The sequence below is a fragment of the Trichosurus vulpecula genome, chromosome 4 (assembly GCF_011100635.1).
Source record: "Trichosurus vulpecula isolate mTriVul1 chromosome 4, mTriVul1.pri, whole genome shotgun sequence".
Taxonomy (NCBI): Eukaryota; Metazoa; Chordata; class Mammalia; order Diprotodontia; family Phalangeridae; genus Trichosurus; species Trichosurus vulpecula.
In genome coordinates this window covers 35,662,986-35,677,987 of record NC_050576.1, presented here as the reverse complement: position 1 = coordinate 35,677,987, position 15,002 = coordinate 35,662,986, and the positions used below count along the sequence as shown (strand labels likewise).

At 51.9% G+C, this 15,002-nt stretch overlaps 1 protein-coding gene across 1 annotated transcript in view; it reads left to right on the top strand.

The window, feature by feature from the left end:
- Positions 1-12,364, top strand: part of TIE1 (tyrosine kinase with immunoglobulin like and EGF like domains 1) — a 32,360-nt gene extending 19,996 nt beyond the window's left edge. The window contains exons 15-23 of the mRNA XM_036757983.1: positions 2,997-3,207; positions 3,485-3,595; positions 3,681-3,871; positions 6,373-6,486; positions 6,640-6,710; positions 7,477-7,517; positions 7,818-7,914; positions 8,426-8,525; positions 11,914-12,364. Coding sequence (XP_036613878.1) covers positions 2,997-3,207; positions 3,485-3,595; positions 3,681-3,871; positions 6,373-6,486; positions 6,640-6,710; positions 7,477-7,517; positions 7,818-7,914; positions 8,426-8,525; positions 11,914-11,985 — 1,008 coding nt within the window. The 3' untranslated portion in view covers positions 11,986-12,364. The remainder of the gene's footprint in view (positions 1-2,996; positions 3,208-3,484; positions 3,596-3,680; positions 3,872-6,372; positions 6,487-6,639; positions 6,711-7,476; positions 7,518-7,817; positions 7,915-8,425; positions 8,526-11,913) is intronic.
- Positions 12,365-15,002: the final 2,638 nt, after the last annotated feature.

Genomic DNA, 15,002 nt, shown 5'->3' with positions numbered 1-15,002 from the left:
AACATTTATTAAGGACCTACAATGTACAAGATCCTGGGCATAGAGTTATAAGCCAAAGGAGTCCTCGTTCCCTTCCATCTCTCCTTTGTGTGTTACCTTACCCCTTTAGAATGGAAGCTCGTGGAGGACAGGCACTGTCTTTCTTTTTCATTTGTATTTGTAGCCCCAGAGCTGAGCACAGGGCCTGGCACAGAGTAAGCCCTTCATAAATGCTTCATCTCTTTACCTACCCTGGGGATGAGGGGGCATGGGGAGAACAGCATGGACACAGAGAGTTTGAGGGTGTCATTGGTAACTAAGGGGGTCAGGAAAGGACTGAGCACCTGAGCTGGGCCTGGGAGGGGAGGGGAGGGGAGGAGGGTGTGCATTCCCTAGTCTAGAGGAGAGGAAATGAGGGTCCAGACCACAACCGTGTGACTGGAGGGCTAGATATGGAGGTGATCTAAGGCAGTGTAGGTGCGAGATGAGTGAGAGCGCCCAGGAGGACACTTGGGTGGTGAGTCTGGGTCACTGAGAGCTTCATAAGGTCAGCAGTCCCAGGGTAGTCAGAACAGGTGGATCTGGGACATGAGGCTGGAGATGTCCAGGAAGCAGATGGGGCTCATGGGAGAGACTGAGGCTAGAAATAGAGATGTAGACCTTATCTACCCAGGGATGACTGTTACACTCGTGGGAGCTGATGAGGTCACCCAGGGACCAAGCAGAGAGGGAAGAGAAGAGGGCCCAGGCCAGAGCCTTGAAGGGCTGCCATAGTTAGGGATACAGACAAAGAGCCAGCAGGGCCCATGTCTGGGTGCAGAGCTCTGAGCCAGACCCTGGAAGAGGACCCCATCAAGCTACCCAGATAAGAGGGGCAGGGGCAGCTAGGTGACTCCAGACATCAAGTCCTGTATCAGGAAGAATTGGGTTCAAATCTTTCAAATCCTGCCTCAGACACCTACTAGTTGCATGACCCTAGGCAAGTCACTTTCCTGCTCCCTGACTCAGTTTCCTCAACTGTAAATGGGGGGGAGATAATAACAGCATCCTCCTCCCAAGTCTTTAATGAAGATCAGATGAGATATCTGCAGAGTGCTTTGTAAACCTTTTCCTTTTATGTTGTTGTTAAGATTAGATATAGTTCCTGCCCTTAGGAAGGTCATCAGTTTGAGGGCAGGGATATACCCTTAGGTATGAACCTGGCAGAAAGGCACATGACCTGCTGCTGGGGAAGCCTGGGAAAGAAGAAGCCAGTCCTTTGGTCAGGGGACAGAGAACAGGGAAAGTTTCCTGTAGGAGGTGGCATTTGATTAGGGGCCTTGAGGGATGTGTAGGAATTCTGCTAATCAAGCTCAGGGGTGGGGGAGGTATTCTGAGCTGAGGGGGCAGTGTGAGCAAAGGTGCACCAATGTGTGGGAAAGCACAAGACATTGTGTCAGCATGAGACATTGTGAGGAATCCAGCAAGGGGCAGAACAGTAAGTGAAGGGAATAAGGCTGGACTGTGGTGGGCCTCGAATGCTAGGTACAAAGGGTTCAGGTGCCTCCAAGGACAGCTTCAAGGGAATTGCCAAAGGATGCATGAGTGAGGAGCCCAGAGGCCGGTTGGACTAGACCATGGGGTCGGGGGAGGGGAGGGAATCATAGGCCCGGAAGAGCAGAAAGGGGTCTGGCTGTAAAGGACATTAAACAGAGAAGTTTGATGCTGGTGATGAGAGGGAGGCCCTGGAATATACTAAGCCAGGGAGAGCCTAGAGCCTGCACCCCCAGGCTAGTGAGCTTGGCTTCTGTTCTTTGCAAAGTTCTCAAATATATGATGAAAGCAATAGCTGGGGGATATGTGTGAGGATATTGGACGTGGGCAGATTGGACACGGGCTGGATGACCGCCAAGGACCATTCCCACTCTCTCTGGTCCCACACTGCCTGCAAAAAGGGAAGCAGGGACCACAAAGAGCCAGGACAACTTTTTAGTGACTGGCCATGCTAGTCTAGCCAGGTTTCCCTTCCTGGTAAGAGCCCCAGGCAGATAGATTGGATAGATATGGCATAGATAGGATCTTACCTGGCTTTTAGCAAGGCTTTTGATAAAGTATCTCATCTTATTTTATGGAGAGAAATGGGCAGTTATGTGGATTCAAAGCCAGTTGACCAGTTGAACTTTAAAGAGTAAGCCACCAATAAACCAGTGTCAACTTGGAATGTCTCCAGTGGATTGCCCTAGAAGTCAGTGTTGGATCCTGTCCTGTTTAATGTTTTTACCATGGATTTATAAAGGCTTACATGGTACATTCTTGCTGATGACACAAAGCTGAAAATTGCCAGGGGGTTTAAGTGAACCTCAATATTAGTGGCAGATGGTGGCCAAGAAAGCCACGTTGAGAAGTATTCTGTTCAGGAAGAAGGAGGTAGCAGTTTTACCATAGGCTGCCCTGGTTAAATCTCAACTGGAGTCTTGGGGCATCACAGTCTAGAGGAAGACCACTGTTGAGCTAGGGGATGTCCAGAGGAGGGCAATCAGGGTGGTGAAGGCCAGAGCCCATATCCTTGAGGATTGGCTGTAGGAACTGTGCATGTCTACCCCAGAGAAGAGAATATTTGGAGGGACTACGAGAAATGTCTTCAGGCCTTTGAAGGACTGTCATGTGAAAGGAGAATCAAACTTGTTCTGTATGAGGAATGATAGAGGGACTCTGCAAAGAGGCAGATTTAGGCTTTGAGTCCTAATCCAGAGAACTGTCCCATCAGGAAGGGGCTGCCTCAGGAGCTAAAGATTTACCCTCCCTGGAGGTTTTAGATATGCAGATCCTTGTTCATGAACCAACTGGCCCCCCAGGCTCTGTGAGTTTTGTCTTTCCCCATATCTCTGGCTGTGAGGCTGTACGTGTTGTTCACCTCTGTTCACGCACTCCATGCCCGCGCATTTTTGTCTGCCAATAGCTCTGGACATAGGCTGGTTGCTGTCTCTCTGACCTCTTCTGTCTTCACCTGGAGTGACTGTCTATTCTGTCCCCAAAAGGGGGAAGAGACCGTCCTTCAGTTCAGCTCTGGGACACTGACCTTGACTCGCCGTCCAAAGCCACAGCCGGAGCCTTTGAACTACCCCGTGCTGGAGTGGGATGACATCACCTTCGAGGACCTCATTGGGGAGGGTAACTTCGGGCAGGTCCTCCGCGCCATGATCAAGAAGGATGGGCTCCAGATGAATGCAGCTGTCAAGATGCTGAAAGGTCTCAGCCCTATCCTCGCCCCCAGTCCCCAATGCCCATCCTGTCTCTGAACTTGGCAAGCCCTGACCCCTGAGCTCCTACCTCCAACCCTAGACCCCCTGACCCCTAGCTGCCCAGCTGTAATCCAAACCCCTAGCCTCACTTCTGACTCCCATCCCCCCTTTAGTCAAACCCACTCCAAGCCTGAGCTACACCCCAACCTAAATCTTGTGTTTAGTCCCAATCCTGGGACCCCAATGGCCACCTTGACTCTGATACTGGCTCCCACTGGGTCCAGAGTTTGCCTCAGAAAATGACCATCGTGACTTTGCCGGAGAATTGGAAGTGCTGTGTAAGCTCGGACACCACCCAAATATTATCAACCTGCTGGGAGCCTGTGAGAACAGAGGTGAGGCCCCTTCCCACTCTGACCCCTAACCCCCGACCCCAGACTCACTCCCCATCTGATGTTCCTCCGCCTTCACCACGCCCAGGGTACCTGTACATCGCCATTGAGTACGCCCCCTATGGGAACCTGCTAGACTTCCTTCGAAAGAGCCGCGTGCTGGAGACAGACCCCGCCTTCGCTCACGAGCATGGCACTGCCTCCACTCTCACATCCCAGCAACTGCTGCGCTTTGCCAGTGACGTTTCCAAGGGCATGCAGTACCTGAGTGAGAAGCAGGTGCTGCCCAGGGGGAGCTGGGGAAAGAGGCGGTGGGGGCCCTGGGTGATGAAAGAGAAAAGATAGGGAGATCAATCAAGTGGCAAGCATTTATTAAGTACCTGCTGTGTGTCAGGCACTCAGAAACATGCTATGGTGCCCAGGGAGCAGCTTTCTCCCCGCAAGGTCCAAATGCCCACCTCCAGGAGGAACCTCTGCCCATGTCTTGTCCCGAGTTGCTCAGTGCCCTTTCTTCCTTTGCCCCTCCTGTCCAGGGAAGGATCTCTTCTCCCCTTTTCTCCCTGGCTCCCTCTGGGCATATCTCTTTCCTCCATCTAAGAAGTCCAGGGGTAGCTGCTGCAGCAGACAGCCCAGCTTCTCTTTGGCTGCCTCTGGAAGAGGCACAAACATAGCAGTTTCACATCTTAAGATTTCTCTGTTCATGCCTTCTTATCCGCTCCCTCAAATGATGACAGCTCCCTTTGCTAACTTCCATAGTCAGCTTCCTGTTCAGGACCTCGCCTCTGGTGAGCTCCCGAGCACACCTTTGAGTTCGCCTCTCTTGCCCAGGCACCAGCAAGCAGTCAGAGGGTGAAAATCCTCAATCTTCTGGCCTGGCAAATGCTCCAAATGCCCTTCATCTGATTCAATCAGTCAGCAAAGCCTTATTAAGAACCTGCTGTGTGCTAGGAACTGTGCTAAGCATTGAGGATAGAGAAAAATAAAAATAAAAAGAGTCCCTGCCCTCAAGGGGCTCACATTCTAAGGGGAGACAACATGTATAAATTAGAACATCCGAGCTAAGAACAGACTAGATAGAAGGGAACCAGGAGAAGCTTTTGAGATGGGAGCTGAGTCTTGAAGGAAGCCAGCAGAGCTCAGAGCAGAGGTGAGGCATGGGGGGCTGCCAGTACCAAGCTGCAGAGGTTAGAGAAGGAGGATCATGAGCAAGAAATGTACATGGACCCTATGGCTTGCAATGGCACAAATAGGCTTTGTCCTGGGCCCCCTGCTTTCCTCCCTCCATACTCTTTCACTTGGTGATCTCAGCAGCTCTCACGGGTTCAACCGTCATCTCTATGCCAAGAAATCCCAGTTCTATATCTAACCCTAACCTCTCTCCTGAGCGTCGGTCCTGTATAACTAACTTCCTATTGGACATCTCGAATTGGATGTCATAGACAGCACAAATTATGACTCATTACCATTTGCAGTGCCTCTGGAGGGGGACAGGGTCTTCCCAGGCCATTTCCTCTCTCTCTCCTTTTCAGAAAGGTCCTGGCTAGCCAAGCTGATCTGATTATTCTCCGTCCACGGTTAGTCTGAGACCTGAGGCAATGAGGGAAGGTGGTCTAACATAGACAGCACTGAATCTGAAGAAAAAGGCTCAGGGTTCAAATTTCCCCTGTGCTACTGACTATTTGTATGGCCTTGGACCAATCTTGCTTCCCTGGGCCTCAGTTTCCTCATCTGTTAAGTGAAGGAATTGGCCAAGATCACAGATTCACAAAATTGGAAGAGACCTTGGGAACATCTGGTTTGACCTACCCCCAAATGAAATTCCTTTCCTCCTCTGACCATGACCAGCTCAACAAGTGTCCATTCAGCCTCTGCTGAAAGACCTTGAAGGCATCTTACAGTTCTAGGCCTCTGATCCTCTGACCTCCCTGGACTGGGAATGGAGTCACTTTTTTATTCATCTCTGTCTTTCTTGATGAAGTGTGTCCTTGTGCCCCCCATCTGCCCCCACCCCCCTGAACCCAGGAGGCTCTGGCAAAGCAGGAGAAGCTTTGGGGTCTGAAGGACCTGGGATAGTTGTCCACATCCAGACAGTCTCTGCATTTCCTGGGGAAGTCAGAACTGTCCCTTTCACTGTCTCTCTCGTCCATGACCAATGCCCAAAATATACCCTGCACATCCTGTGCTCTGCTCTAAACCAACCCCTCATGACCCATTTTTCTCTGTGCCCACACCATGCCCTGAGCCCATGGCATCCCCATGACCTGTTACCTATATGCACACTATACCCTGCACTTTCTGTGCCCAACCCTAAAGTAGTTCCCCACCTTGTTTTATGTCCACACCATGCCTTGTACAACCTCCTTTCATCTCAGGACCCACAATGCCTCTATGCCCTGTGCCCCTCTGTTCTTATCCCTGGACCCATAGTACCCCAGTGCCCTGTGCCCACACCATGCCCTGTGCCCCTCTGCTCTCATCCTGGACCTACACTATGCCCTGTGCCCCTCTGCTCTCATCCCTGGACCTACAGTGCCCCTATGCCCTGTACCCCTCTGTTCTCATCCCTAGACCCACAGTGCCCCCATGCCCTGTGCCCACACCATGCCCTGTCCCCCTCTGCTCTCATCCCTGTGCCCACAGCATGCCCTGTGCCCCTCTGCTCTCATCTCTGGACCCACACTATGCCCTATGCCCTTCTGCTCTCATCCCTATGCCCACACCATGCCCTGTGCCCCTCTGTTCTCATCTCTGGACTCACAGTGCCCTCATGTCCCCTGAAGTTCATCCACAGGGATCTGGCAGCTAGGAATGTGCTCGTGGGGGAGAATTTGGCCTCCAAGATTGCAGACTTTGGCCTGTCCCGGGGAGAGGAGGTCTACGTAAAGAAGACGATGGTGAGTCTGGTGCCACTCAGCCCAATCCTTGGGGACCCACCCAAGCCTCCATGCCCTCCAGTCACCCCAAATCCTATTATTCCCCCAGTACACCTCACTCCCCACCTCCTGCCCTCAACATGACACTCTGACTTAGTGTCTCCTTGGTCCCAGGGCCGGCTCCCTGTGCGCTGGATGGCCATCGAGTCCTTGAATTATAGTGTCTACACCACCAAAAGTGATGTGTGAGTGAGAAAGGGGCATTAAGGGAGAAGCAGAGATAGGATGTAGGGTCTGGGGAAAGAAGGGGTGACAGGAGAAGAAAGGAGAGGGTGATGGGGTTGGGGAGAGGAGAAAGGGTGATGGGAGGGGGTGTGAGGAGAGAAAGAGACAAGGTGAGCATGAGAGAGAGGAGGGGTGACAGGCTAGGAGTAGAAAGGAAAAGGGGTGATGGGGGTGGGGTGAAGGACAGGAGAAGAGATGAAGGGTGGATTTACGGAGAGAAGGGGACAGACTGGGAGCATGAGGGAAAGAAAATGGCACCAGATAGGTCGGGGGGAGGGAAATGGGGGGTGCGGCTAGGGAGCCAGTGGAGGTCACTGGGGATAGATCTGGGTGGAGGGCTCAGCCCAGCAGGCCCCCTCGGGTCAAAGCCAGGAGGACATTTGGGGAGGCTCGGGACTGAAGGAGCCAGAGGAGGGTCTGCAGTTAGGGGATATTGTCCGCCCCCACCAGGGACTGAGGAGCCTTGCTCAGGATGCTTGTCCTCTTCCTTCCCCCCATCTCCTGGTGGATGCCTCCTCCCTAGCCCAGAGGCCGGGAGGAGAGACGTCATCCAATGCATTGTTCTTTTGGGACAGTGTGACATTGTTATCCGTCAGTCTGAGTCCAGCCCCAGTGATTCCCAGCTGGAGCCCCAGAAGGGGAGGCGAAGAGTCTATGAGGGAGGGGTGCATGCGTGGCCACCCTGACTCACTCAGGCTTAATGAGGCTACTCTCTTCCCTTTGCAGTTGGTCCTTTGGGGTTTTGCTCTGGGAGATCGTAAGCCTTGGTAAATCCCTTGGCCCCTCTCCCTAATGTTCCCCACTTCCACCCCAACCCTCCCATCTCAGTCCCAAACTCTGAGGCACATGGTGGATCACATCCCGAGCCCCCTATTCCAAGCCCCCATATTCCAGGCCCCAAAACCAAATTCATTGCCATGGAAACCTATTTCTAGTCCTTTACTTCCCCCAGCACCCCCCAAATGCGTCCCAGTCCATCTCACCCACCGTCCCCTCAAATCTCCCTATGACAGTCCCTGCCCTGGTTGGGGGAGGGGCACACTTTAAGGCCATGCCTCCTCTTGCAGGGGGCACACCGTACTGTGGAATGACATGTGCTGAACTCTATGAGAAGCTGCCCCAGGGTTACCGGATGGAGCAACCTCGAAATTGTGATGATGAAGTGTATGTGAGGCCCTGCCCCTTCTTACCCACACCCATGAGAGCTCCCAGGCCTTTGGACTGAGTGCAGGCAGAGAGTCAGGGGTGTGCCTCTGCCTAAGCCTGAAAATAGGCTGGGACTAGAGGGTCCTGGAACTTCTGTCTGCTCAGACTGAGTCAGTGTCACCCCACCCTGCCCTGTCCCCTCCAGGCCTGAAGGGCAGGGACCTCCCACTTACTGTCCAATCTCATGGCCCATGATGCCTCACACTCACATACACTATTCACACCAGGCCTTGAGGTTAGTGATTCGTCATCTACAGAGCTCTCCCACCCTCCAGGCCCAAGGATCTATAACCTCCCATCTCCTAGGCCTGAGAATCAAGGGTCAACATTCCCCCAAACCCCAGATCTGAGAGTCAAACCTCCAATCTGCAGATGGGTGATGCCTCACACTTACACATATCCATGCTCCAGTCCTGGGGAGCTGTGTCCCCACATCCCCAGGTCTGAGTTGGTGACTTCCCCCCTATAGGTACGAGCTGATGCGCCAGTGCTGGAGGGATCGTCCATATGAAAGGCCACCCTTTGCGCAGATTTCTCTACAGCTTGGCCGCATGTTAGAAGCCAGAAAGGTGAGAGTGTGTGGCTGACTCCAGGAGGGGAGGCCAGCTCCTGGCACCCCCTGCTCTCCTTCAGCACCACCTCCTCCCCCAATCTGCTCCCTGCCTCTGCTGCCAGGCCCCAGGCCGACTCAGCAGTTAGCCTGTCTTTCCTGGTTTCTCTCTCTCCTGGGATTCAGGACACAAGTCCCAGGCTCTGGTCTCTGGGTTCCAGATTTCAGGCTCCAGGCTTTAGCCTCTGGGCTCTTCCCTTTCCATCCCACCCTTAATGAGCCCACAGCCCTGTGAGGAGCTTGGAAGGTTTTACTTAGAAGAGAAACAAATGAACAGAGTAGCCTTAAAAGCCAAGGGAGGCAGAGTGACAGAGGGTCTCCAAGCCTGGCAGCGTGGTGGCCAAGGTTACAGCAGGGCCCTCCTTAGTCACGTCTGTGCTCAGCCATGCTCCCTTTCTTCAGCTCCTCCTGGAAGTTGGCCTTTTCTCCAGGCAGAGAGAGACCCCAGTAACTTAGAGAGGGAGGGAACAGATGGATACAGCAGGGAAAGAGAAGTAAGGAAGATAGGGGCACCTCCTGAGTTGGAAGGGCTTCCACAGGCTGAGACAAGGGGCAGGGGATGGCCCTAGGGGAGGTCATTCTGGGCCTGGAGATGGGAGAAAAAAGAATAACTGCAGCCCATTTAGACTAGAGCACAGCCTAGGCAAAGGCGAGGAGTATGAGAAAAAGGGAAAAATGTAGGCTGGGCCTTGTAGCTCGTAGAGGCCTTGAATGCTGAGATCAGAAGTTTGTGCTTGAATGAGCAGAGGGGCGTCCCAGGAAGAATGAGGCTCTGGCCACCTGGGAAGGGTAGCTCAGAGAGGGCCACTGAGGCACAGTGGTGAAGGAACTGCCACCTTCAGATGATTTCCAAGGCCTCCTCCAGCTCTGAGCTTCTGGGATTCTAGGGGCCAGGAGAAGGGAGTGTAGACTTGGGCAGGAGCCACGAGGTAGAAGATGTGGCAAACAGAAGAGGAAGATGAATGAGGGTCTGGGTTTGGGGGCTGCTGGAGGGAAAGGGGAGAGACAAGGGAAAGTGACAGGGAAGCCAAATGGGCCGCCTGACAGGACCCAGGAAGTCGGGAGGAGAGGAGGGCTGGGGCAGGGGGATAAATTCAGTTTGGGACAGAAAGAAATATGGGACTCAGGAGGACAATCAAGGCTGGACTTGCGAGGTGACCACTGAGGCCAGAGGAGAAGAAGAGGCAGCTAGGTGATATATTGGACAGAGCACTGGACTTGGAGTCAGGAAGACCTGAGTTCAAATCCTGCCTCAGATACTTACTAGCTGTGTGACCCTGGACAAGTCACTTCACCTCCACCTGCCTCAGTTTCCTCACCTGTAAAATGGGAATGAGAATAGCTCCTACTTCCCAGAGTGATCGTGAGGATCAAAGAAGTTAACGCTGGTGAAGCGCTCTGCAGATGTTGAAGAGCAATAGAAATGCTGAGGATTGGGTAAGGTATTAAGAGAAACAGAGAAAGACCAGTCAGAGCAGTAGGAGAAGCACCAGGAGTTACATGGGGCCTTGGTCCCATGTTGCTTTGGAACCTCTGCTCGTCAACAATTGCAACAGCTGGTTAAGAGGCAGCCTTAACTGTTCTCTCCAGCCTCCGTGGCCACACCTAGGCAGAAGATCAGGCCAGACTGCCCCATCGCCTCCTCATCCTTCCTGGAATCTTGGCTGGGGGAGGTCTCAGAGCTCCCCTGCCTCTCCCCTCCCTCTGACCAGCTCCAGGGCCCTCTCTAGAGGCATGTGTGCCCCACTCCCCTTCTCTGATCTTTATGCAGGTGTTTCCCTGGGTCCCTGAAAACCACCTGAATGGCTCTCCACCCACCCCCTTCCCATCCCACACTGGCCAGGCCCAGTGTCTGAGCAACTGAGGCACCCTGCCATCTAACTCCAAGAGGAATCAGTGCCCACCTACTCCCTCTTCAATAAGCTGGCCAGTCTTGGTGCCTTCCTAGGTCCCTGTCCTCCAACCCTTTTCATGACCATCTCCTTAGAAGGGCCTGGGGATAATCTCAGCCAACTTCATTTTACAGATGAACAAATGGGGATGGGGGGAAGTGACTTGCCCAAGGTCATCTGCTAGTAGTGGTAGAGCCAGGATGGAAACCCAGGACACTGGGAAGCCACTGCTGCGTCCACTGGGGTGGAAGGGAGGGAGAAAGGAAGAAAAGAATTGAATTTAGGCTGAGTGTCAGGAAAAACACTCTAACCTTGAGAGCTGTCCCAGTGTGGAAAAGGTTCCTTTGAAAGGTGGAAAACTCTCTGTCCTTAGCACTCATCACACAGAGTTTTAGAGCAGTGCCCATAGGTTGGCAAGGCAGTACTAGAAATCTCTTTGTTGGACAAGTTGGACTCGACACTGGCAAGTGCTGGCAATATCCCTTCCAGCTCTCAAATTCTCTAATTCTGTGGTGTCTACATCAAAATGGGAAACTAGACACAAACATCTCTCATCCCAGGTTTATAGTCCTTGAAAGCCCCCAGGTAGGGACTACATCTGACCTGCTCAGTCCTTTCCCAATCCTTCCTCCAAGATGGAGTAGTTTTCATTCATCCCTTTATAGATTGCATCTCATTCGAGTCAGCTCAATTCTGAAGCCTGTCAGTATCCTTTGGGATCCAACTCTGACACCCATGTGTCAACTCTTCCCAGCTCAAACTTGATGAGCCTGTCGTCTATACTTCTAGCTAAGTCACTGATAAAAGTGTTGACTGACACGAGGTCAAGCACAGATCCCTGGGGCCCTCACCTAGAGACTTCTCCCCAGGTTGTCACTGAGCCCATCACAGACTCAGCTCTGCTTACTCACCTCTAACTCCTTCTGACTGTCCTCTCATCCAGCCCGCATGTCACCATCTTCTCCTCAAGGACTTTGTGAGAAACGGTTGAATGTCTTACTTGAACCTGGCCAGGCATGTTAATAATAAGTATTCTTGGGGCAGCTAGGTGGCACAGTGGTAGAGCACCAGCCCTGGAGTCAAGAGGACCTGAGTTCAAATCTGGCCTCAGACACTTGACACACTTATTAGCTGTGTGACCTTGGACAAGTCACTTAACCCCAATTGCCCTGCCTTCCCCCCTGCAAAAATAAAAAAAAACCAAACCAATAATAAGTATTCTCCATAACTCTGAATCTTCTCCAGGTCTCTCTTGCTAGCCTCTGTCTTCATCCCCAGAAAACTGGGCTTCCTTTGCAGAGTCATGGAATCTGGGGCTGGGAGTGGGACCCCAAGACATTTAGAGAATGTGGATTGTTACCTGTGCCTTACTAGGGGGTGGGAAGAAGATTATGTCCTAGAGAACAGCCCTGGAACCATCTCTGATGCCAACACCTTCCTCTCCCTCTCTCTCAGGCCTACGTGAACATGGCACTATTTGAAAACTTCACCTATGCAGGTATTGATGCCACCGCAGAGGAGGCCTGAAAGTCTGGTGGGTCTGTCCTCCCTGCTGGTCCTTCAGCCCCCTGGTGGACAGATGCACACAAGCCGACCTCATCCAGCATGAGCCCACAAAGCTCCTGTGATCTGGGACCAAACCAGCCTCAGTGAATGCTATTTTTAATTTGGCGAATCGAAGGGGTACAGACGGTGGTGCCAGGGTCCCCATGACAGCCCTGGATAGCTCCTTCTGCCTTCCCCACAGTACACCTCCTCCTCCTCCATTGAGTTATTACTTGCCCTTCCCCTCTCTCACTGTAGTTACTCCTGTCCCTTGTGTAGATACCTTCCCTCACATAGCCCTGCTCCCTTTTATGCCCTCAGTGGGCTAAATAGGGCCAATAAAACACTTGGTTTTGCCCCAGCGGCTTGCTAGGGTGGATTTCTTCTCTGCCCTCAGGTGGGCTGGCCATACCCTTAGATTGGGCGTAGGGGAGGGCAGGGAGGTTAGAGGAGTCAGATGTGATCCCAGGGTGGCTGCCAGAACTTGGGCCCTGCCCCCACCATCACCCTCCTGGGTAATGAGTCTCCCCTACATCAGCTCAAGAAAATTAATTTATCAGCTACATGGAGGATGGGTCAGAGGTGACAGGAGAATCTGAGAGCCACTGGGAGATAGCCACAATGGTCCAGGCAGACATGATGAAGGCCTGAACAACAGTAGCAGATATGAAGGGGGATGGATGGGGACCAGTGTTGTGGAGGCAGAATGGTCAACATCTGACAACTGATTGGATGGATAGAAGAGTCAGTGAGGGAGTTAGGAGTCAAAGGTGACTCCAAAATAGCGAAGCCAATGACTGGAGGGATGGGGAAAAAAGGAGGGAGGGAGAGAGGGCTGGGTTGGGGGGGGGAAGGCATGACTGTCCTCTTGGACATGTTGGGCTTGGGGGGCCAATCAGACTTCCAGGTGGGGATGTTCAGGCAGCCATTAAAGGGACAGCCCTTAGGAGTAGGGCTGGAAGTAACAGCCCTTGGGAGGGAGTTGACTAAGTAAGAGACTGTATCAAGAGGAGTGGAAGACCCAGGAGAGAGCCTTGAGTGAGACCCACAGTAAGGAAAAGTGACACTCGTGACAAGGATCCAGGAAAAGAGACTAAGGACGAACAATCAGGCATTGGTGAGACAGGCAGGAGGAGAACCAAGAGGAAGCAGTGTTCTGGAGGAATGGCAAGGTATCTCTGAGATGCTTCGCCATCGCAAAAGCAACAGAGGGTCCAGAAGGATGAAGACAGAGGGAAGAGCGTGGATTTTGCTATTCATGGCCAGTGGAGAGAGGGCTTTCCATTTAGAGGCAGAGAGACATATTGCAGGTCAATCCAACCCAAACAGCATTGAGTAGATGTCTCCTCTGTGCCAGGTACTGTCCTGCCCGATGGGCTCATAAAGACAAGAGAAACAATTGGACCTGCCCTGAAGGAGCTGCACATACAAGATTTTATACATACATATATGTGTGTGTCTGTATGTGTATGCATATATGTATGTGTGTATATGCATATGTATACACACATACACAAAGTATTTTATTTATATATAAAACATATAATTTTATTTATTTATTTTTATTACATACACACATACATATATGCCCATTAAGGGAGAAAGGAAAGAGCATTGCCAGAAAGGTTTCTGGTAGGAGAGGGCATGGGCGATGAGTGTTGAAGGATGTTGGGAATTCTGAGAGGTGGAAGTACAATCTATCAGTCAATCAACATTTAAGAGCCTACTGTGTGCCAGGCATAGGAAAGACTGCCTGTAGAAATGCAGACAGATAGAAGATGGAGTACCAGGTTTAGGGATGAGCAAGCTGGCCAGTTGGGCCGAAACAGAAGAGTGTGATGGGGAGAAGAGGAATCCAATGTGACTAAGCCTAGGAAGCTGGGTTGGCACCAAAACCAGAAAGGCGTGTATTGGATCCTCAGGGTAAGAGGGAACCACTGACATGCCAAGTAGACCTACATTTTGGAAAAATCACTTTGGCAGCTGTAGGAAAGAGACGGGAAGAAAGACACTGAGGCTGGGAGACACCCCAGAAGTTATTACAATAACAAGAACAGGATGATGAGGGCCTGTACCAGGGTGGTGGCCATGTGAGAAAAGGACAGATGGCGTAGAGAGAGAAGCAACAAGGTTTGCGAATGACTTTACAAAAATGATCTCATTTGTATCTCACAGTAACCATCACCACTCTGCCCATCTCACTGGGCTCAATACTTGTGAGGAAACTGATGTTGAAAGTAACTGGCCCAGAGTCACAGAGCTCCTAAGTGCCAGAGGCGGGATTCCAAAGCCTTAATGCAAAAGACTAAGAGAGATCCAGACAACAGGAGCCCAGACAAGGGGCTGCCAAAACTCTGCTTGAAGACCCCCAGTGACATCACCTCCTCTCATAAGAGTGGAGACTCTCAGGACAGACCTTAGAGTTTTTTAGTTCAGTCCTTTTTCATTCCTGTTCAATTCTTCATGACCCCATTTGGGAAACTGAAGCAAACAGGGTTAAGTGACTTGCCCAAGGTCACACAGCTAGTAAGTGTCTGAGGCTGGATTTGAACTCAGGACCTCCCAACTCCAGGCCCAGCATTCTATCCCCTGCACCCCCTAGTTGTCCCTTGGAGTTTGGTAGTCCTGCCCTTATCACTGCAAGCATCCTCTATAGAATATACCCAACAAAGGGTCCCCAAGGAAGAGGAGTCCATCTCCTCCTGAGGCAATCCCTTCTACCTTAAAAGAGCCCTGATCCCTAGGAAGCTTTTCCTGTCATCAAGGCTGAAGTGGTCTCTTTGCAGCTTCACCATCACCACCACCACCACCACCACCGCCACCATTGTTCCTTGTTCCTCCCAAAGCAGCTAGCTGGGTGGAAAGGGTGCTCGACTCCAAGAAGTTTTGCCATCAGGGTCCTGGGAGTGATAAATGGGTTTGGGGTATAGGAGGGAGCCATAGAGTTCTAATAGGTGACCAGGAGAGGTTGAGTAGATAGCCAACATTCCAACTGGGCC